The sequence below is a fragment of the Oryzias melastigma genome, linkage group LG13 (genome assembly GCF_002922805.2).
Source record: "Oryzias melastigma strain HK-1 linkage group LG13, ASM292280v2, whole genome shotgun sequence".
Taxonomy (NCBI): domain Eukaryota; kingdom Metazoa; phylum Chordata; class Actinopteri; order Beloniformes; family Adrianichthyidae; genus Oryzias; species Oryzias melastigma.
The window spans coordinates 30,628,526-30,650,928 of NC_050524.1; the positions used below are offsets into that span (position 1 = coordinate 30,628,526).

The 22,403-nt window shown below is 37.5% G+C and overlaps 3 protein-coding genes across 5 annotated transcripts in view; all 3 read right to left on the reverse strand.

The window, feature by feature from the left end:
* Positions 1 to 38: 38 nt before the first annotated feature.
* ccnp (cyclin P) lies at positions 39 to 4,129 on the reverse strand. Its single transcript, XM_024276651.2, has 9 exons — positions 3,914 to 4,129; positions 3,565 to 3,693; positions 3,409 to 3,496; positions 2,157 to 2,326; positions 1,401 to 1,499; positions 1,139 to 1,294; positions 897 to 1,055; positions 647 to 825; positions 39 to 569 (listed from the first exon to the last, which is right to left on the reverse strand). Exons 1-9 carry the CDS (start codon positions 3,965 to 3,967, stop codon positions 365 to 367), a joined length of 1,239 nt encoding a protein of 412 aa, XP_024132419.1. The 5' UTR covers positions 3,968 to 4,129; the 3' UTR covers positions 39 to 364.
* Positions 4,130 to 5,339: 1,210 nt separating this feature from the next.
* On the reverse strand, positions 5,340 to 20,807 carry akt2 (v-akt murine thymoma viral oncogene homolog 2). 3 transcript variants are annotated; one of them, XM_024276656.2, is made up of 14 exons: positions 20,366 to 20,807; positions 18,887 to 19,021; positions 18,618 to 18,749; positions 18,393 to 18,504; positions 16,127 to 16,280; positions 14,454 to 14,585; positions 14,309 to 14,374; positions 14,152 to 14,220; positions 13,825 to 13,947; positions 11,266 to 11,394; positions 9,962 to 10,176; positions 8,434 to 8,521; positions 8,259 to 8,361; positions 5,340 to 8,180 (listed from the first exon to the last, which is right to left on the reverse strand). In XM_024276656.2, exons 2-14 carry the CDS (start codon positions 18,930 to 18,932, stop codon positions 8,101 to 8,103), a joined length of 1,449 nt encoding a protein of 482 aa, XP_024132424.1. In that variant the 5' UTR covers positions 18,933 to 19,021; positions 20,366 to 20,807; the 3' UTR covers positions 5,340 to 8,100. The 3 variants fall into 3 exon arrangements, with proteins under 3 accessions (XP_024132424.1, XP_024132423.1, XP_036070620.1); XM_024276655.2 differs by having other exon boundaries at positions 18,887 to 19,074; XM_036214727.1 differs by lacking the exon at positions 20,366 to 20,807 and having other exon boundaries at positions 18,887 to 20,336.
* Positions 20,808 to 20,954: 147 nt separating this feature from the next.
* Positions 20,955 to 22,403, reverse strand: part of dhx40 (DEAH (Asp-Glu-Ala-His) box polypeptide 40) — a 9,306-nt gene continuing 7,857 nt past the window's right edge. The window contains exon 17 of the mRNA XM_024276653.2: positions 20,955 to 21,157. Coding sequence (XP_024132421.1) covers positions 21,036 to 21,157 — 122 coding nt within the window. The 3' untranslated portion in view covers positions 20,955 to 21,035. The remainder of the gene's footprint in view (positions 21,158 to 22,403) is intronic.

Sequence of the window (22,403 nt, forward strand, 5' to 3'; positions counted from 1 at the left end):
AAAAAAAAAAAAAAAGTGTGCGAAGTAAATTTTCAAAATCTCAAAACATTGCAGCGGGCACTTTATTTTTACATTAAAACTTTCTCAAAACTTGACAGACAGGTCACATTCTCTCCACAAGTAACAAGAAAACGTCAGGAAAAAGTCTAGTATTTTCTAAATTCTAGTATTTTCTAAATTTAAGATCATAAAACACGGGCTAATTCACAAACAGCAACACCGGACACCAACCACACCTTTCTTACCCAACAACAATCACAACACTTACAGCTTCAGATGATCCATAACCAAGAATGTTCTGCTTTGGCTTGAATCTTAAAGTTTCTTTTTTTCTTTCAATTTCTTCACTACTACAGGTTTGAGCTCACAAGTGTAATTTGGTTCCTTTGAGAGGGGCTTGTGAAGAGCATAGACCCAACAGCCCAGCAGGATTCCTCAGACCTGGGTGTCTGCTAACACCCATCCTCTCTGGGGAGGAGAATTTCATAAAAGTAGCAGAGTTCTCGTGGGTTTGGACCCTGGAGGCAGCAGTGGCTAGAATCTGCATGATCCTTAGAATAGTTGTTTCACTACAAGAGAAAGAAAAATCTTAAATGCTAAATCTTGGTGGTACAGGGTGGAGAGCTGAAGGAGTGGAGATCAGCACCTGCCTACATGGATGCTGGAGATCAGACACCAGGCCGCCTCCCCCTCTGGGGTTGGAGACTCCTGGAGAACGTGGCGAGCCAAGCAGAGGGCCGCTCCGGCCAGCTGGACGGGTAGAAACACCACACACTGGGCCTCTAGCAGAGCCAACTCCAGCAGATAACGGGCCGTCCACACCATCTGGAGGCAGAGATCACCAGGAGGATGACATTTAAAACTTTTAGTGATCTCAGTCCCATGACTGTTCCTACCATGGCACTGCAGCGGCCAACCGAGGCGAAGAGGAGGAGGAAATGCAAAGGGGGGCAGTGAGACAGGTCAAACTTCAGAGCACAGAGGAGCCGGCGCTCCATCCGCATCAGCTGGTGTTTGGTGTAGGCGTGGTCCATTAAGCTGCAGAGATCAGACACCTGGAAGCATCACAGGATTTCTCAAACTAGTACGCCTTTCACTGAGAATGGAAACTTCATGACGGGAGCTGAAAGCAGCAAACCTGTGGGAGGAGGCTCTCCTCTTTCTTCGCAGCAATAAATATGCAAACCATACCAAGGAGCTGCAGGTTTGCGGTGGTCACCTTGAGCTGTCGCAGGGAGTGATTGAGGAGGTGAACGGCCAAATAGAGGGTGTCTTCTTGGAAGTGCAGCAGCTCCTAGCAGAAAGTTACTAGCAGTTATATTTTTTCCCAATTGCGTTTTAAGAAAAGCAACTGCTTGTGAGAACAATGTACAATTGTGGGAGTGAAAAGTGAGCCTCACATGAACTTGTACCATCCAGTCCACCAGGATACCTCGGGTAGCATCAGTGAATTGGCGAGGGAGGTCAGCGTTTGGGAGAGAGTTCTGTGTTTGAGTCCTCTACAGGTTCAAAAGAAAATCCCAAAAGGTACATGGATTCAATGAAAGACGGTGCCAAGTAGGGGGCAAAAAAATGGTTACAGACCCATTCTGATCAAAGGGTTCCCAGTGGTCTTTTAATTATGATTATGGTGTTTTTAGCCAAAAATCAAAACTTGTGTCATTTTCTAAGATGTAGTTTCTGCAGTAGTTCAGAGCGTTTTAGTTGTGGGAGGGACCTTTTGTGTGGAGTAAGCCCACTTCCTGTCATCCATCTGTTTACATGCTCTCCCATTAGCTTACAGCCACCCAAAACCCCAACTTACCATTAGCAGTGCAACAAAAATGGCGAGCAATATTGGAGCTAATAAGACGTACAATTTTGATCCAGATGTTCATGGATCTATTAAACTACAAGTGGAAGCGTCATTGTGGCCTTCCAATCATTGCTTCTATGCCACAACTACAAACTTTTTCCAACTGAATTCTTTTGTCTGCTCTGTTAAAATAAAGAAATAATCAGAAATGCACTTTCAATCTTAATTTTCTATATATTTTTCCTTTGTCAACAGAAAAAAAAACATTAAAACCACCATTTCATTGGAGTGGGTCTAAAGACAACAGCATATCCTGTTTAAAAGAAAAAAAAAAAGTTATTCATTGACCAAAACTACTCACCATCATGTCCAAAAACATATCCCAGGCATATGTCCTGTCCCAGATGAGGTCCAGTTTCTCGAGCGCCAGCTCCACCTCATGGCGCAGTAAGCTGGGAACCAGAGCCTGCAGGCTGTGAAGACCCTGCAGCCCGTGAGGGTAAAGCAGCACCGACTTCTCAACACATTCATCTGTTGGACAGTTTGCAGAAGAATAACATTAGATGAGACTGTTTCTACAATTCCTGAGAGTATTCCATTTATTTTAAACATAAAAAAACAATAGAGAAATCAATATGTTCACTGATAATCATTTGTTCGGTTGTGCAATTTTTTACACAAGGGAATTTTTTTTAAAAAAGCAGCACATTTGAAAAGGAGATTATCAGATTCTGAAACTTTTTAAAGCAGAACCAATTTAACTTTGACACAAGAAAAATAAGCATATTGCTGGTAATCTCGATCTTGTTCAGAGAACAAAAAAAAAACATGTCAGCTTGCATCATTATCAAAGACCTTTCATTCTAATAAAAAAGTATATAACATGTTCAAATGTTTTAGGATTTGGATTGTTTATATTAACATTTAGAGATAAGATAGTCATTTATTCATCTCACAGTGGGGAAATTCCAAAGTTAGAGCAGCTTTACAGATAGAAATAGAGGTGGATACATAGGTATATAAAAAAATTTAAAAAAATTAGGCGAGTCACATATTTACAAAAAACAAACTTATATTGTGGAGACAAAAATGAAAATTAAAAAAGGAAGAAATTGCACCGTGGTTATAAGTGATTTAACAGAAATTGCACAACATATTTTAAAGTGACAACAGAGTAAAGTGTAAAATAAAGTCACTGAAGACCGCAGCAGAGAAGTGGAATTTACAAAAAATGAAAACAAAAATTGAAAAACATTTTCGCAATTTATGTCCTTAAAAGGAAGAAATAATTGGATTTCAAAGCACTAATTTGGCCACAATGTGGATTTGGAGAAGTTCAGAGAAACAAAAAACTGAAACTTGCTTTATTTCCCTCTTTAAATTTTTTTAAACTCCATAGACTTTTTAAATGTTTTAATTTTAAATAGGTCTAATTTAACCTAACAGAGGGAACAAATCATTGACTGAAAGTAAAAAAAAATAAATAAATAAATAAATAAAAAAAATAAAAAAAACAGATCTTTTGATGATAATCACATGAATGCATGAAGATTTTTTCCCCAATCACATTGTTTAGTAGTTCTCAGACGTTAAGGGTGTTTAGGGAAACTCACCAGCCACAGTTTCTGCAGAGCTCGCCTTGCTGTCCACATGGAATCCCAGGATGATGCTCTCACTCGTTTGGGCCGACAACCTCCTTTCCTGCACAGACCAAAGAAGAGGTCTAGAGTTGTCCCTGGAACAGGCCTTAAACAACATTTGAGGTTTACCCATCTGCTGCTTTCCGTCTCCGTTTTAGCCGGGGCCATCCTGGACTCGTCCGTCTCTGCGGGATGACGCCGGTCTACTGGCCCGCACGCGTTCGCCCGGGTTCTCAGTGGAACTCTCCTGTCATCCGCCTGAAACCGCAAAGCCTGCTGGGTCAGAGGGCCGCAGAAACCTTCCATCGGAACCTCATCCACCTGATGAGGAGACTACACTTTTCTGAAGAGTGGACTTTTACGCACAAAGGAAAACGCTGCAGCTGACTCATTAAATGATCTTCATTTAAATAACTCAAACCAATCAGACAAACATTTTATTTTTTTTATTTGATTGCTTTATAAAATAATGATTGACCTTCTTGTGTAAGTCCAACAGAGGCTTGGAGTCGCAGAACCCGGTCCTGGCCATGGTCGCATCAGCCGGGGGCGAGGGCTCCGAGTCGGGCCGCTGCAGCTACTTATCCACGGTGGTCGGCGGAGGTCTGGAGCTCACAGCAGCCGCGCCGTCTGAAGCCGCTAATAAACGCAGCTGGACGGCACTGATTGGACCGGGGGAACCGGTGTCAGGAAGATCCGCTCCAAACAAGCGAAGGCGTTGGTCTTTTGGACGGTCTTAGCAAAAACCAGAATTTATGTCTGCATTCAATTTTTTTAAAGCATAAATTCTTATTTTCTAATATAACAATTTATGAGAAGGTAATTGTTAATGATACATTTGGTAAAAGTGAAATATTGGTTCAATTTAAAGAAAATCTGAAAGTTACTTTTCAAATTATTAGTTTTCATCAAAACAAACTTTTGAGTTAATGGTTTTCTCAAAATCGGTTTTAAACTAATATTTTTAAATGTAAAAAAATGAATGAACTTTTGCTATTTGATCCAATGATTCCCCTTTTAAAGTGTAAATAGGCCTACATTTTACAAATCCAATTATTAATAATTGAGTCTAAGTTTCTGTTTTAAAGTGTTATCCTGTACTTATAAAAGATCAGATATCGATAAAGGCAATTTTTAAAGTATTTTTAGCTGTTTAGTTGTTCAGGCAAGAAAGGAGAATCATATTTCCCTAACTCAATTTGAGCATTTTTCCCATGTTAAGGTATTTTAACTCAACATTTTGTAACAAATTTGATCAAATAAATTCGTTGCAAATTGTTGCATCAATTTTTTTCCATAGGTTGCATTTTGCAGTTACACAATTTATTGTCATTAGACAATAAAACACATTTGAGAAATTACTATATTTATTAAAAAGTTTAAAAAGGAACTTAAAGATGAAAAAAAGTTGTTCCAATAAAAAACATTTTGCCTAAAGAACAAAAATATATGACACAAAATGAACCCACATCCATGTCAGAAATTGTTTTTTCATGCAAAAGAACAGAGAAAACACGCTTTTATTTTGGTAAAAATGTTTACTGGCACATTATTGTGGCAAATGTTATAAGCTACCGTACTGTAGCAGGCATCAACATTGGAAAGTCTTGCAGAAGAGACTAAAAACTTGTGAAGACAACGTTCCTCCCTTTTGAGATTGCTTTTTTTTTTTCATTGAGCCTCAACTATCAGCATCAAGCACAAAAAAAAAAAAAGAAAAAAGAAAAAGACGCAAAATCAAAGAGATCTCTGTAAGAGCGGCATCCGGTGTGACATTCCTGACTGCTTTACACATTCAGGTTCACAGAGAGGTTTAAGGTCATCTTAGTAAAGCTGCAAATCAAATTCTACTAAGCTGCAGGCCTACCCTTCTACGATTTCTGCATTCATCATCAGGGTTCGTCTTTTTTTTTGGTATTTACACAATAATGAAGAGGCACTTGTTGTGCCGGTGTATGCCTACAGGAGAGGTCAGGGGGGTTCAGTTGCATGTTTTTTTTTTTTTTTTTATAAGCTGAGAAGCATTGGTATAAGCGTGGCCAGCAGCGAGGTTCAGTGTATGGCTTTACAACCAGCTTGAGTCCAACAGCACCCCCTAGTGGCCCAAGATAGCAATAAAGGCAAGTCCGCAGCGAGGTCCGTCATCAGGTCCAAAGCAGGCCTCTTGTGGACAGAGTTTGAGGGCTGTGCTTGAGTCAGTGAGGAGAGTGCTGGAGTTGTGAAGCATTGCATTATTGTCTGCAGGAACCGAGGCCACCTCACGCTCACTGGGGAGAGGAAAATCTGCTTCTTTTTTTGCGTTTTCACTCATATCTCGCAGAAACTCACCCACACAAAACAGACGTGGAGATACGACAGAGGGATATCCAAGAGAATGCTGAATCGTTTGTGTGAATCATAACAGATTATTCACAATTCAATGGATCTTTACTACAAAAAAAATGAATGTCTAATTTCTATTTAAATTGTTTGTTTCTCTAATTCTAAGATTGCTTTTCAGTTAGAATTTCTCATTTGCTTTTGAATAAAAAAAAGATTTTTATTAGTTTAAATCTATTAACAATAAAATTAAACCAAATTTAATTTAATTTAAATAAATCAAATTGTGAACTGAGGTCCAGTAGTCAACTAGAGCGTTTAATTGAAACACATATCTAACGTGAATGGGATCCTCTGCTTTATTCAATTTCAATCTGAAAAGACAGTTTTGAAATAGAAATTTGGAGTTTTGAAACCTAAAAAAACAACATTTGAAGCTGAAAATAATTCATTTTAGAATAGCAAACATTTTTGATATTTTAGATTGTTTTTGTCCAAACACCAATATTTTTCTAAAATGTTTTATTTGGGTTTCAAACATTAATGGCTCAAAAAGAGCTCCATATGAATCACTGTTGGATTGAAGGATAGTCTGCTATTTATGAGCACACAAAGCAATCCTCTTATGGAATCCCGCTTAAAAACAAAGACAGAAAAAGTAGAAAATAATAAAAAACAGAAAAATGTCAGTTTAAAAAAAACTTTTTAATAGATATATTTAATATAATGTATACTTAAAACAAGATGATGTATCTTCAAAAAAAAGAGAAGTAAAAGGACAAACAGGGATAAAACACAACAAATAATAATAAAAAAAACATAAAAAATGGTTTATGTGCTCCTTTAGTACAACTTAAAGAGCAACCAACATCTTTTCCAGCATTATGGAATTAAAAAAAAAAACGCTTGTGTCAATTTGAGCACTCAATGTACTTTCCACAGCGTCTGTCAATCATGTGCTGCCATGAATCAGAGTACTGACATTTTTTTTTTAATTTCCACTCAGCAATTTTGCTGATATTTTTGCCTATTTCCTCCTTTCTGCAGGCTAAAGGCTGGTTCGACAGGTCACACGGCATTTAGTACAATAACAACAACCCTGTTGCTGCACACATTTCAATGTTTTCGACAAAAAAAAGTTTTACACGTCCAACAAGACATCATTTTTGGCCTCTTATTAACAGTTGATCTCTTTCATTCTTTAAATACAAGGATCATGAAATATTAAATTAAAAAAATAAAATAAACGAGCACTGGTTTGTTTCTTATTCTTTAGCTAGGGAGTGAAATTTACTGGATATAATTATAGTGAAGTTGTCACCGGTTTCTAGGGGCTGGTTGGGGAAAACCACACACATGGGAGACTGATCCAACTAGTCGGACACTGAATTTGGACAGAGCATCCTTTAAAACGTGTTGCAGAAAATGACAGCCATGCTACAGAACTTTTGTAATACTGACTCGTCGATTTAGCGATAACGCTGGTCAGTTTTTGAATGTGTTTCCTTGAAAAACAAAAGTGTTGAGTGAGCTGCATAGTGTCGTCAGCCATTAATCTTCCAGAGTTGGAAAAACTACAACAGACACTAATGGATGGCTGGAAACAAACAAACAAACAAACAAACAAACAAAAAAGGTTGATCATTCATTCTTTTGCAGTTTCTGCACACATGCGCACACGCCCATCCGTTCTCAGATTCACCCGTGCAGTGCAAACACAGTAATGGCAACTCTCTTTGCCCTCATTTCCGCCCCTACTGTAGGTAAAAACCTACACTGATTCGTAACAGCAAGTTCCAGAAAGAGCACTTGTTTTTTTTTCTTTTTAACCCCCCCAAAAATCACATGAAAAAAGCAGAAATATGGCTTTACATTTAAAACTGTGACAACGGGTGAAAAAAAAAAAATTAAATATCTTTAAAATTCCTAATTTTTGAAATTTCCTCGAGGACGCTCGAGTCTAAATGCATGGGCTTGTTCGGTGTGTCTGTGTGTGAAGCATGGCTGCAGCTGGTTAAAGAGGTTGGTGGGGGGAAAAACCTGGTTTTCGAAGTGTCAAAGGCGTCGATGTGGTGTCCAGAGAGGTGCAGCAGAGGTCCAGCAGGGAAGCCTAAAGTCAACCCTGAGAGGATGCACGGAGACGAAGCTGCCAGTCCGTCCACACAAACCTGCTGAGGTCAGTCATTCTCGGTTTGTGGGGTCCTACTTCATGATGTGTGTGTATGTGTGCACTACAGACAGAATGAAAATATGCTTTGTGCCATTCAAAAGTACTCAGCAGTGCAAGTGTGCATGTGGGGTTGTGATTGTGTGCCAGCCTGCCTGCTCGTTTGTGAGTCTGTGTGATCATTCCCGGATGCTGGCGCTATAGGAGAACTGAGGGAAGTGTGTGCGCTGATCTGAATCCTCTGGATCTATACTGTCATCTGGAGAGTACACAAAAGACAAAGACGAGTTGAGAACACATTTAAAGGCTCTCAGAAATAAAGTGGACCAACACTTACACTTGTCTGGAGGAGTTATTGTAATAGATTGTGCTGTGAACTCATCGTCGAAGTAGCGGGTGTCTGTTTCCGACGTCACCTGGGGCTTGAAGGGGGGAACGAGCTGAGCACAAAAAGGGTTAGTCAGTATTTTTGCCATTTGTTTCCAACGCTCACGTGGATCTGAGCCGCCCACCTTTTTATCGATAACATCCTGCCAGTTGATTGAGATGAAGAACTTGTGAGTCATCACTTCTTTGGCGTCGTCTGGCCCGCCTCCGAGCCTGCAGACACACACAAACACACTCATTTGAAATGTGCACGCACTCGCCACGTTGTTTATGTCTTCTTCGGCCGACGTTAATTTCCTGGCTGTGAGTTCGTAAGCCCACAGGCAGAGCTCCAGGTGCTAATATTAGCGATCCCTCGGTATTACAGGAAGAACCAGGCCCCTGACCAAAACAACAATCAATTATGGGCCCGTTTACGCCGCTACCTTCAACCAAAACCAATAAAGACAGAACACTGGCTTTAATGTTGCTGTTTGTTTCCCCCCTTCAGGGCGCCTCCATGCATGTCATCGGATTCAGAGAAAACTTTTGGAACATGTAGTTTATAGTTAGGGCAGGGAATGGATTGAAAAATACTTTTCAATGTAGTTTTTTTTAGTTACAGTATTTGCCGACCACTTATTATCTGTGAATAATCAGAATATGAAATCATACACTAAACTGTACATTTAGAAGATTTATTTTGAATCAAGGCTGTCAACTGATTTAAAAATAAATCAGATTAATCGCACCTTTGTTGTGTTTAATCACTACTAGGTCAGTTTTATCCCAATATGTGGCTTTTGAACAAAAATTGGCCAGAGAGAAAAGTTTCCTTCTTTTTTACTGTCTGAAATGTTTAAATTCATCAAGTCTTAGCCCAGAAGTGTAATTTGTGTGTACAAAACACTTTAACAGTAAGAAATCAGAACTCTAAACATCAAAAACATAATTTTAACACATAAACACCTCATGTCTTCCAGTTTTTTAAAGATGTCTTCAGGTCACTGTTATATTGCTCCAGCTAGAAAAACTAACAGGTACTCCAAATCTTTTTTTCCTAATTTCCTAATGCCACAAAGCTGTTAAGTGAACACACCCGAGTGTAGACGGTACCTGTTCCAAGCCTATCTTTTAATTGTATTTTATCAATTTATTTATTTTTATTCATTTATCCAGTAATGGTAACAGTCCTGCCCCCACGCCCCACCCCTCTGACTGGATTTTCACATTTTGGCTGTGGGTGGAATCAGCCTCCAACGTCTCTGTTTGGTTACCCTTTAAAAAGAGATTAAGTCTTGGTGCCTCAGTGTGGGAAAGGGACGCTACAGTGTAAGTGAGATAATACTTTTTAACACACACTGGAATACTAAACTGGTGAGGCAAAGCAAAAGACAGCTGCTCCGCGAAGTGTAATTAATTTGCGTTCATAAATATTAACACATTAATTCTCTTTTATTAATCGTGTGCGTTAACGTGTTATTGTTCACAGCTTTATATAAAGTACAAAAATGTTGTGTTTGTATCATAGTTTATTTAGTGATATTTAGATATGTAGATATGGTTTGGTCTGGGTTTTCCAAAAAAAATCCTTTTGAAGTTTTCATCCACAACTATCTCTCACACAAAACAGTCTAAATGACAGAAGAAAATGACAACCACGTCACCACGTACCGTTGTTTGGGATCCTTTTTCAGCAGGCCTGCCAGCAGGGCCTTGGCCTCCGGGGCCAGGTTCTTGGGGAAGCGGATCTCCTCCATGAGGATAAGCTCAAACAGGCGTTCGTGATCCTGGTTGTAGAACGGCAATCGACCGCACATCATCTCGTACATGACCACTCCCAGGCCCCACCAGTCCACCGCTCTGCCGTAGTCGTTGTCCTCCAGCACCTGACACCAAAACACAAATGTTGGTGGAAAAACAGGAACATGAGAACAAATCAAAAGCTGAGAACATTACAAAAATAAAAGGTGAAAAGATATTCTAGATCAAAGATGTCAAACTCAATCGCACAAGAGGCCAAAATCCAAAACACACCTTAGGTCATGGGCCAAACAGGATAAACATTTATTGAACACTCTAAAACTTAATTTTTAAAACTTAACATAATTATGAACTAGATAAATAGCATTACCTGTGATAATGCTAGTGTGAATGCTGTAAGCGGAATTTGGCAACTGAAGATGCTGAGATTGATAGTTAAAATCACTGAAGCTAATAGATTAAAAAGGCTAAAGCTGATAGCCAACTAAGAATATATATATAATTAGTTTAGCCAAATCAGCTAGCATGTAGCTGAAAAAAATAACAAAACTTCAAAGAAGCCTAAAAAACTGAAAAAGCCAAACATAAAAAAAACAGCTTCGTGTAAACATTAGCCTAACTCCAAAACAGTTTCACTGATACCTATGCTTAAAAAAAACAAAAACAAAAACATTAAAACTTGTAAGACTACATTTAAAAGCCAAATGACTCACTTTAGTTTATCCTTATTTATTTATTTTGCACAAATGTGAGATCGGTTTGTAGCTAAGATGATCACTTTTACGTAGAAACATTTAAAAAAAGAGGCTTGTTATTAGTATTGGATTTTTGCTTTTGTCACAAAGAATACGATCAATTTTCGAAGCAATTATGTCTCCTATTAACAAAATAGGATCAACTCTGGTTAGTTGTTGTTTGGATCAAAAGTGATCAACGTCAATCCAGCTGATTCTGAAGGAGAAAAGCGGCTCGACGAGCCGCTTTTCTCCTTCAGAATCAGCTGGAATGACGTTGATCGTGCCAAAGGTTAAAAAAATTTCCATTCAACTACCCACAAGAGGATGCAGACACAAACAATACATTGCAATGTCATTCAGTTTAACATCAGGTAACGTCACAAAATGGATCCGATCTCCAGTCACTGTGCTCTCTTTGAGTATCAGATCAATACATCGCTTGTAAATAAAGATTTCTGTGTAGTAATAATCCTCTACCTCTGGCGCCAGGTACTCAGGGGTCCCACAGAAGGTTTTCATAGTGGCTCCGTCAGTGATCCCCTCTTTGCACAGCCCGAAGTCGGTGATCTTTATGTGGCCGTCTTTGTCTAACATGAGGTTCTCAAGCTGTGGGGAGACCAAAAAAACAAAAAAAAGTTAAATCTGCAGAGGCAAACGACGAGAAAATAAATGAAAAATACAATCTAATTAAAGGCACTAGGAGCTGATAGGTACAAAGACAACTAGCATATTTTTCAGTCGTATTTTTTTGCATAGTTTGGATGTATACCACTAGAGGGCACTGTAGGTGTGTGTCTCAGTAATAGATAAGAAGAGTTATGCCAGGCTCAGCAGAATTGTTCCAAAGTGACACAGAGGATGAAGAATTCAAAAGATTTAGAAATTTGAAGTAATATAAAGAGTTTAGTTGACTTGTAGCGTGTTCTTTATGTTATGGTTATGCTTATATGTAAAGTTACTAGATTCCTCTAATGTTTCTTGAAGCTAAATAAACATCAATGTGTTACGGTAGAGAAGCGTGGACATATTCGGAATATTGTTGCTATTTATTACATTTTTACGATTTGCCCTTTAAGATTAAATGCCTGTTCTTGTTTTAGTATTTTTTTTTTAAATAAAATTCTCTTAAAAGTGGGACATATGGATCGTTACAAGGGGTTGGCGATTCGATTGACAATTCAAGCTTTCTTACTCTTTAATGTAATGTTTTTGCTATATGTATATCTTTTTATTGGATGTATGAAAATTAAGATTATACTTATTAAATTACTATTATTTATACCTTTATTTAGAAGAGGAGATTAGAATCAACCAAACTGATAAAAACACAAAGATTTAGATTGAAAGAAATGGTGTTAGTCACTTTAACCACGTTTTTCTTTATCAGGTTTCTGGTTAAGTTGAGCAGTGACATAAACGACATAGTTTTGGATCATTTGACAACAAATCCTGGAAATGTTCTCTACAGTTTTTCTATCCTAAAAGTTCTCCAACACCTTACATCTCTAAAGCAGAGGTGTCAAACATCCGGCCTGCCAGATGGTTTAATCTGACCCAGTCATGAAGAGAAAAAATATAAAGATGTTGGGAAAATAAAAGCAAGTTTGTAGTCCATTCCTGTGGCGAGTTATGGTTATTTAAAGATATTGCTGCAATGCACAATTCCGCCACTAGAGGGAGCAGAGAAGAAGAAATACAGACATAGGAAGAGATCAAGAAATAAACAGCATTTCTTTGAAAGCATGTGCCAGATCTGGGTAAGATGTAGTTTGGTTCTCTGCCAGACTCACTGGTGTTAAGTTGCTATAAAAATGACCAGGTGGGACACCACAATTAGTAAAATGTTCATGTCAAAAAGATAATAATAATAAAAGCTCTAATAATAATAATAATAAGTGATTAGGCCACTAGGTTGTTTGAGGCATTTTTTTCCAATTGAGAAAAAAAACAAAAAAACAAAGCTACAGATAAGTTGACCACAGGTTATTTTGCTTTTATGTTACTGGTCCAGCACACTTGAGATCAGATGGGTTGAATGTGGCCCCCAAACCAAAACGAGTTCGACACCCATTGCTTACTGGTGCAAAGACGGTACAAAAAGTCTCTTTTTTTCTGCGGCAGAATTAGTCGATTCACATTTACTGTTCACTGTGCAGAGCTGCATAAAAGTGCTGTTTTTTTTTAATCAGTTTCAAATCTGCTGAAATTACAATAAGTATATTTGTGCAAACGGAGCAAATTTGTTTTTTCAGGACTTGTATCAAAAACTCTAATTTTTTTCAGCAAAAAAAAAGAAAAAAACACTTGTTAGTTTTACTTTGAAAACAGGAAGCTTCACCAACACTTTATTTTGAAGATTTTTTTACTTCCAGTGAGAGTAGAGATGCGGATTCCTATTATTTTTAGTTTATAAACCTAAAATCTAAAATTTTACTGCATTTCAGAACAATCAATACGTCGTTCTCGAATTGCATTTTTTACTACACTCTGCTATATTTACACAGATCACGAATCGGCAATCTTGGACGTTTGTACCAAGACATTCGAGAGCAGATCACAAAAATACAAGTACTCAGATACGCGTTACAGTCGTAGTCCAGAGTGAATATTATTTTTAATCGCCTTTAACCTCTGGAGCGAATTATAGTCCAAAAATACAGTACTGCTAAATCTTTACACTACTGTAATACTGTAACTTTTCAAACATAAACACAATCAATGTAATTAACTGTAATTTTTTCATTGTTACATAGTCAACATTATTGTAGCAGATATTGAAGGAGAAAAGTGACACAATCGTGCCACTTTTCTCCTTCAATATCTGCTACAATAATGTTGACTATTTAACAATGAAAAAAATTACAGTTAATCAAAGAACATAAACACTGGAACTCTGGATTTAAAGCGTTAAATAAATACTGTTTTTATTGATTTGTTTCTCTTCCTAAGAAACCTGAATTGTTTGCGCATAATTAGAAACTATTAACTTAAGTTATTGTTCCCTAAAAAAAAATATAATAACAATAAATATCGTACCTTAAGGTCCCTGTAAACAACATCGCGGGAATGTAGATACTCGAGTGCTGAAACGATTTCTGCCCCGTAAAACCGTGCCCTGTCTTCTGTGAAGACTCTGTCCCGGGATAAATGAAAGAAAAGCTGCAAAGGAATAAAGAAAAAAAACATTACATTTGTTATAAATACACTCCCTTTTTGTTATTGCTGAAGTTAAACTGAAATTAAACGTATTAAGGCGAGTGTAATAAGCAGACCAGTAAATATGTGGTTTCAAACTGAGGCCACAGTTTAGCTTTAAACTTTTCTACAATCAGACAAGTGTTACAAATGTTTTAAAAGACGTACTTCGCCTCCATTTGCGTATTCCATCACAAAGCATAGCCGGTCGTGAGTTTGAAATGCATATTTTAGTGTCTAAGAAAGAGAACAATTATAATGTTATTACAACGTTTAAAAGATTCTCTTATTTAAAAAATTATGTCAAAAAAAAAGTGTGATCCACCGTTAAAAAGGGATGCCTTGTATTTTGAAGAACCCTGCTTTCTGTCACCGTGTGCGCCACCTCGTCCTGCAAACACCAACACATTCACTTTAGGAATAAAGCTGGATAAATAAAAACAACATTTTTTTAATGTGGGATGACTGACTTTAGCGATGATGACTTCTTTGCGGAGGATTTTCATGGCGTAGTACATCCCTGTGGCTTTCTCTTTCACCAGGATCACTTTCCCAAAAGTCCCTTTGCCCAGAAGCTTCAGATAGTCAAAATCACTCATTGTCTAGAAGAAAAACAAATATATATATATATGAGTCTGAAACAAAACACACCTTATTCAAAAAAGTAAATGAGTATATAAGTAAATAAAAATATTTGGTGTTTTACAGTGTTTCTTTCTATACTATAAGTTAAAACGGACAAAATGTCTGAATATGCAAAACATTGGTAAGGATGGCACCAAAATAAGAGATGTTTAATCTTTCGTTTGAGAGAGACAAATCCTAATAAACATTTAAATAACATCACTTTAACTGAAACTAAATCATAATAAAATAGGGAATATTTTATTAATTTGGGGCAATTAAAACATTTTTAAATAACTGTGGTTGAAAAATGTTAGCAAAATAACACACATTGAAAAATACACAAGCATCCCTCATGTTTGGGATAAAGGCAGCTTCACCAAAAAGGCTTTAGAAGTTTAAACAACTTGCTGACTAAAGATGAGCTTAGCTGGACAAACAGGTCGTGAACTCCTGCTCCAGCGATGACTGAGAAAATACAGTGTTCCCTTGGTGCATCGCGGTTCACCTTTTGCAGTCTATGCTATATTTTCTTTTTTTTTACTTTGACAGTGTTCTGTGTCCTAATTGGCTGTAGACCTTGTCAGTCGATCTCCTGTACAGAATGTGTTCAGTTTGCCATATCTACATAATTGTGAGGAATTTCTGTTTTCATTCTTTAATACTGGACTCGTTTTCTATGAAGGTTTGAACTTTGAGAGTTTAAACAATGTGTGAAAATAGTTTTGTCTGTTTGAGAAAAGGGTATAAAGTGGATAATGAGGAGTTTTACAGCCTTAAAATATTGTTGTGCTTCTCCTGGAGGACATTTCAGTTTAGCCACTAGGTGGAGCTCACACTATAGCGGTATTCTTTACTTCAAGAAGAAGCAAAAAATGAATAAAAAATATACTTTAGACCACAAATTGTTTCTTTAAAAAACATTTCCTTGAAAGAGTTTGTAAAATTCATGCCTGTGAGTTTATAAAGATTTAGTCAGCAACGTATGTTAATGTTGACCGAGCGTTAGCATTAGCCGTCCTACGGGAAATTCCATTTAACGTTAGCATCAATCTAGCAGACTTTAGTTTTATGTGCTAGATTGATGTCTACTTTTATGGATCGATTAATGATCTCTTAAGCTTAAATCGATGTCGTCAACCCAGCCCTAGATTTAAGGTTGTAAAACCCACCACTACACACTTTATACACTTTTCTCAGGCAGACATGAACATTTTCCTGCTTTTCTCTCTTGTTTAAACTCTCAAAGTTCAAACCTTCATAGAAAATGAGTCCAGTATTAGAGAATGAAAACAAAAATCTTTTTTGGATTGAAGATGCACAGATTTGGAGAGCTGAACACAGCACAGAGGAAATTGATTGACGAGGTCAACAGCCAATCAGAATGCAGAACACAGCGCACTGTAAAAACATGAACCACAATATAGGGAAAGACTACTATATGGTTAAAAAAACAAAGAGGAGTATTTTTCACATATCACAGGTTATTTTTACAACACTTGTGGAAAGCTGTACTCACCACTTTTGCGCAGGATTTGGACACGGCGATCTCCATCTCCTCTGTGCCGCTGCTGTCACTCGGTGAGCCGAATTTGATCTCCATGGGTTCCTCATCCTGCTGTTGACTCTTCAGGCTGTTTGTTACAGCCTGGATCGCTCGCATCCACTCCTCCCTAAACCAGAGGAGAGCCCATCAGCAAAGTTTCAGTTTCAGAATACATCCTTGAGTAAAAGACAACTTTTCTTCAACAAATAAGTTGTTCATCTGTTACAAGACAAAATGTGTATGTTTGAGAAAGGAAAACCAGTGCTCTAGCTAATAAAGTTTAGGATTTTATGTGTGCTATTCAACAGAGGGTTATGGGGATTTAGTACTGGGCAGAGCTGAAGTAAACAAAACTCAATGACAATTGCAGGGGTTTGATGTGTCTAATCAGGTCTTATCTGGCACTGAATCCTACTTGGAGCATGCTGGTTGTTGCTTTTCTCACAAATTAAATGGCTTTCACTGAACATTGTGAACAATGGTCCCTTTGGGCTTTCTGCACTGCAGTTCTTGACCTTTGTTTTCCTGTCTTTTCTGATCAACTTAACGTTTCTGACAGAAGCCAAAACAGGTTGAGAGCCCTGTTATTGCCCTGTGCTGCCTCGACGTCAACAGTTTGGTTGGAATACGTGGAAAATTTTCAGTTTAGTTCAATGTGGGAGAAACTGAAAATACGCATAAACTTTGTCCTTGAGAAAATCAAACGCACACATTCAAGATAATGAATCTGCAAGTTCAGTGGGGCTGAAACAGGATCTTTGTGCACCATCCGCAGGTCTAGCCCCGTGTTTTGACTTGGGAGATAACAGATGATAACATCATGCATCTCAGTTTTTTAATTTTCCAAAGCCACAAGTCTAATGTTGTGTCTGACAGGTTTTTTTAGGGATGTGAAAGTCCACAATTAATTACAAAAAAATTAACCTGTTAATATTTATTAACGCAACTTAATTACACCTCGCAAAGAAACAGGCCTTCGCTTTGGTGCAGCCTTCTACGGCGTGAATTAGAGCACTTTTTCTGGTATTATCCCACTTATACCATGGTCACTTACTAAATAAATAAATAAATATTCAATCGTTCTTTTTTTTGTACTTTATTCTTGTTCATTTTTTTTATTTAGATTACTTTTTGCACAAAAAGCAGACTATTTGATCCATGGTCCAGTGCGTTGTCACTGAACCTCGACTGCAAAGCAATAGAAATGCTGATTGTCACGATGAGTTAAATAAAGCATCAGTTCTGTGAGAAAGTTCACCTATTACCACTTGGTAGAAAAACCACGTTTTAAAGCAGTCTGCGCAGTCATACAGAACATTTGGGCTATGTGACCGGAACTTTTTTTTTCTTTCTTAAGTCTGTGAGTTCGTTTCTTAAGGTTGTATGTCAATGTTTTCTTTGAGTAATACTGCAGACATAAAAGTCTTGAGAGTTCTGCTTATCTTACGTGTTTTTGTGAAGACAAATTACACTTTAGGGTTAAAACTTAACAAATTTAAAGATTTCAGACAATAAAAACTTAAGAAAAATGTTGTTTCTGGACAGTTTCTGTTCAAAAGCCGCAACATGTCATATAAAATGTACTTAGTAAAATATTGTGACTAATAGTGATGGCAACACTTTAGATGAGGTGCACTCAATATAGTGTTGACAAAGATATTTAATACAATTATTAAGCTTGTAAGCAGTTTATTAATATGGACTTTGTGGACAATGGTCTCACTTTAGATGTTAATACATTTTAAGTATGTTACTAAACCTTATTCGGCTTATTGTGCTAATAAATGTCTTACTAACACTATATAAACACATTAATAATGTTTGTTAATAAAGCTCGTTATAAAGTGTTACCATAGTGATTAATCACAGCACAAAAAAGTGATTAGATTGATTGGTGTTGTTAATTGATTAACAGTTTGGTATGTGATTTCACATTGAAATTATTTGCAGATATTAATTAGTTGCAATTAATTTTATTCACGGTTTTCGATTAATTAGTACTTTTTTTTAAATCCATTCCCGGCACTGTTTTATATATATCTATATATATATATAGATATATATATATATATATGATCGGAAAGTTCTGCATCAATAGAAAACGTAGAGATTGATAAGTGTATTCTTTGCTGTGATGTTCAAACTGAAAAGACCTGTGGTTTGACTGAATGATTTGGCAGAGATGTACAGTAACTGCATCTTTATCACACAGCCGTAGCACAAAGTTTCAGCCGTTTACCTTTCCTCATTGCTGTCTACGTGGAAAGTTCGTTCAATAACCGAGGTCCACTGCAGGCATCGGATGACAAACGTATTGGGCCTGGGTCGCTCTGTCTTCATCAGCTGACATTCTACAAAGTGCACAAACACACGTCAGCTTACTCTGGAGCACTAGAGAGCAGAACATGACAACAAGCCGGATCTGGCTCTGGGTAAAACTAACCACGCTGAAGGAACTACTGACCTGCGACAGAGAAGTTGTTGAGAGGTGGTTGGCTGTGGTCACCAGACACTTCAGGCTTCTCCTTGTACCCGATAAAGGAGCCATCGGTTTTTAGGATGAAGTAGCGAGGACGCCATGTTTTAATATATTCACCTGGAAAGAACATTCAGAACATCATCAACATGTTATTTTAGCTGTTAAGAAAATAAAGATTTTAAAACAGAAAGATTTTTTTAAATAGATTATCACTAGATTCACGTGTTGGATGATGAATACAAAGGGCCCCTTACCTCTCTTGTGGAGCCATCCTTTTTTAACAACACTAACTTCATTCATGCTGGGGCAGAAGACTGTCTGGGTATGCAGGGGGCTGCAGACAAGCTGATGGAAATTGTGGAAACCGTTCCTGTTGGTCCAATGCCCGACTGTGGCTCAGATGACGAAAATTGAAGGAAAAACAAAACAAAAAATAAAAAACCTAAAGAAAATAAGCAGATTTTACACAAGAACATCCTCAATTAAAACCATCAAAAAAGTAACAATTAACATTTATTGTTGGAAAATCACACAGAATCAAATAAACCATGCGTGAGATTCCAGAGACGTTCACAGGTCTGAGTAAAACTGGATTATGCTTTGTGGAATCTGGGTTTCACTTTAATAGAGCACAAATGCAAAGGTCATTTTCACTCACTTACAGAGCAGAACACTGAAAACTAAGTGAGAAAAGTCACAGGACCTAAAGGAAGTAAAACTACAGCCAGCGAGACTGAAATGAGCAGATAAACTGGCGAGCATGTGTTAGACAGTCTTTGTTTTCACACCTATCTCAAGCGTTTCGCCGCAGCATAAACCTTCAATAGACCTCACCATCATCTTTAGCAGGCTGAAGGACAACTTTACAGTAAGAAAAACCACACTACCTTACTTCAAGAGCTCTGTCAAGCCCTTACATTTCAAAATAAAAGACTCGGGTATTTCAATCAGGAAACTAAAGTCACTGCTGATTAAAAAATATGCACAAAAAAAGTCAAAAATGTGTTTGTGGAGAGGCCTTGGTGATCCAGGGTCAGTCCTGAATCAACAGCTTACGTTAGATAATAGGTTTACCGGAATCTCGCAGCATTTCAGTGAAAATGATGAGGTTGAAATTTTTCGAGCATACAGTCGGAAAGGCTGTTTGAACTGCTTTGTTTACCAAGATAAAGGCCGATAAGGGTTCACTCGACTTCAGACTTTTTATAACCATCCACGGTTATCTATAGCTCAAGTCACCTGCGTAAAAATAGGCAATATGTTTTTATTATTATTATTTAAACGAGAAGAGTTAAAGAGTAAGAGTAAAATATATAAAAACACAGCCATAAATTAAGCTTTATTTTACACATTTATAGAGAATGTGGAACACAAGGATTACAGAACCACGCGTATATTTGAGAGCTAGTAACAAACCACGACCACACGCAGCCAAACTGTATTACAGTAACGTAAACACATCCTTAGTGTGGTAGCAAGCGGAGACAAAGTCAACAAAGGTTGCCTGCCAAGTTCAAGACTTTTCCCGTGTCGCACTAGACCACAAAAACTCAAAATAATGCCAAACTTTTGGGCAGCAGGAGTAATTGGTGTGTGGGACAGCAGTGAGGACTCCAACCACGAGTGCGTTTCGATTAAACAGCGCAGCTAGCTTAAATTTATTTGAAGCTAACCGCTAGCTAGCACGTCGGTTAGCCACCTGCGCTAGTTTTCGTTACTACGGCTATCCTTACCTCAACTTTAGAGACGAAAATAACCTCTCGTGGTGCTCGCTGAAAGTGTTCCCGAGCTACGATGCACAGCGCTCCCGCCAGTTGTCACTCGAAGCGTGTGTGTATTGAACTCTGTCAATGATCACACAGCTTAGCGGAGAGCGCAGCGAGCTTGTTTTCTTCTTCCCGCAGCAGCAGCAGTGTCGGTGGCGGCGTGCTTGGTCTCTCGCTGCCGCGTAGGTTCACAGAAGCACACCGGACAATAAATAAAGTCCACTCAAGTGAAAAACGGGTGAACGGAAAGGTTATTTACAGAAAGAAAAAGAAATAATCCAGACAAAACTAAAGGAAAACGTCGTTTCTCTCCGTAGCTTTCACGCGAAAATAGTCGCCTGCCTCTGTCACTACAACAACCCTGCAGACGCACATAACAGGAAGTGACGTAAAGCAGCAGAGGGTCCCTGTACCTGAGCAGACGGTGAGAAAGAACATCAAGTACTGAACTCACCTCAACCCGACCATGTTTTCCCTTAACTTACAGAAAAATATCAACTAAAGTTCTCATTTATATATATCGAACATTTATATAAAAACCATTTAAAAAAACAGATAAAAGGCAGCGCAATAAACCTTTATTGTTTTTGTTATCAAAACAAGAGTCACAGAATCTTTCAGTGAGAAGTCTTTAAAGTCAGAGAGCTTTGCTCTGTTGTCTCTGTTTCTTTCGTTCCAAGTAGCGAGCTCGGGCATCACTGACTGTGGCTTCGTTATTTCGTTTTTCCAACTTCTTCATGACCTCTTCATTTGAGACGTCTAGAGAAAAAAAAAAGGAAAGTATATCAGGTTATCAGACAAGCAGTAAATATATTTTGCAATACAATAAAATAATATTTTTGTTTTTAGCAAATCAAACTAATTTACAGAACTGTTAAAAATCAAATCTGAAAATGTTATGATTTTCCTCACATTTTTTTAATATAAAAAAAAGACAGGTGAAAAGTGTTCCCCAATTTACCTCTACAATGTTGTTGTCAATGTAATCATAAATTATAATTTTCACAGAAAAATATGCTCAGCGGAGTTATGGTAGAGCGTCCACCCTGAGACCGGAAGGTTGTGAGTTCAAATCCCTTACCAAGTCATACAAAAAAAAAAAACACAATCTCAACAATTGAGGGGGTTAAACCACCAAGTGATTCCTGAGTGTCTGCAGCTTACCGCTCCACCAGGGGTCAAACGCAGAAAACAAATTTCACACACCCAGGCACGTGACAGCTAATGGGACTTTAAAGTTTTCTAAATTGATTATGAAAAGATGGAATTCAATATCACCAATAATAAAAACTAAATTGATCAAGATAACATGGTTTATATTAGTGATTACAATATGCAGCTATTTTGAGACATAATGAAAGATAAAAAGTCTAATCTTATTTAAAAGCACATGTGGCCTGATGCATTTATTATTTCTTGCTTATATAAAATTAGTTATCAGAGACGTAATGATTAATTGATTCTTCAATTTCAATTCCTACGGTCCAACCAGATCGATCTGCATGAGGCAGAATCAAATCAACCTACATCATTAAAACGTAGTTTCAAATAGGGCAGCCACAATTAGTCGATGACTAATCAACTATTGAAATAGTCAACGACTACTTTAATAGTTGATTATTTGTTTATTTATTACTATTATTTTATCTCAAAGCTACAGTGTGCAAGAAATCCAAGGAGAATCCAAGGAAACTGGAAACCTTTTACTGCAGTGTTCAGGTGTTTATCTCTGAGTTAGACTTGTTACATTTCAGACTAAATTAAAAAAAGGATCCATTTTATGTCCGTGAATTGGATCATTCAAAATGCACCCATATTGAAAGTGAATTGAATCGGCATTTACAAATATCAAATTGTTGTAAAAATCGATTATTACACCCGTACTAGTTATGAGGAGATTTGTCCTGTAGGGACGTCTTAGTTTCGGAGGTTAACAAAGTAACCTATTTTTCAGGCAATATTTTGACCTCATCCTCATTCACATTTTTGCTTGAAGCAATACTTA

What these genes read in the sequence shown, in the direction of transcription:
- ccnp (XM_024276651.2), bottom strand. Translation starts at nt 3,967, where the DNA reads ATGGCCAGGACCGGGTTCTGCGACTCCAAGCCTCTGTTGGACTTACAC. An exon ending in AGACGGAAAGCAGCAGATGG is followed by an intron (nt 3,497 to 3,564) that starts GTAAACCTCAAA and finishes TGGTCTGTGCAG; the next exon opens with GAAAGGAGGTTGTCGGCCCA. An exon ending in ACTGGATGGTACAAGTTCAT is followed by an intron (nt 1,295 to 1,400) that starts GTGAGGCTCACT and finishes ACTTTCTGCTAG; the next exon opens with GAGCTGCTGCACTTCCAAGA.
- akt2 (XM_024276656.2), bottom strand. Translation starts at nt 18,932, where the DNA reads ATGAATGAAGTTAGTGTTGTTAAAAAAGGATGGCTCCACAAGAGAG. An exon ending in CAACAACTTCTCTGTCGCAG is followed by an intron (nt 18,505 to 18,617) that starts GTCAGTAGTTCC and finishes TGCACTTTGTAG; the next exon opens with AATGTCAGCTGATGAAGACA. An exon ending in AATACGCAAATGGAGGCGAA is followed by an intron (nt 13,948 to 14,151) that starts GTACGTCTTTTA and finishes ATTCCTTTGCAG; the next exon opens with CTTTTCTTTCATTTATCCCG.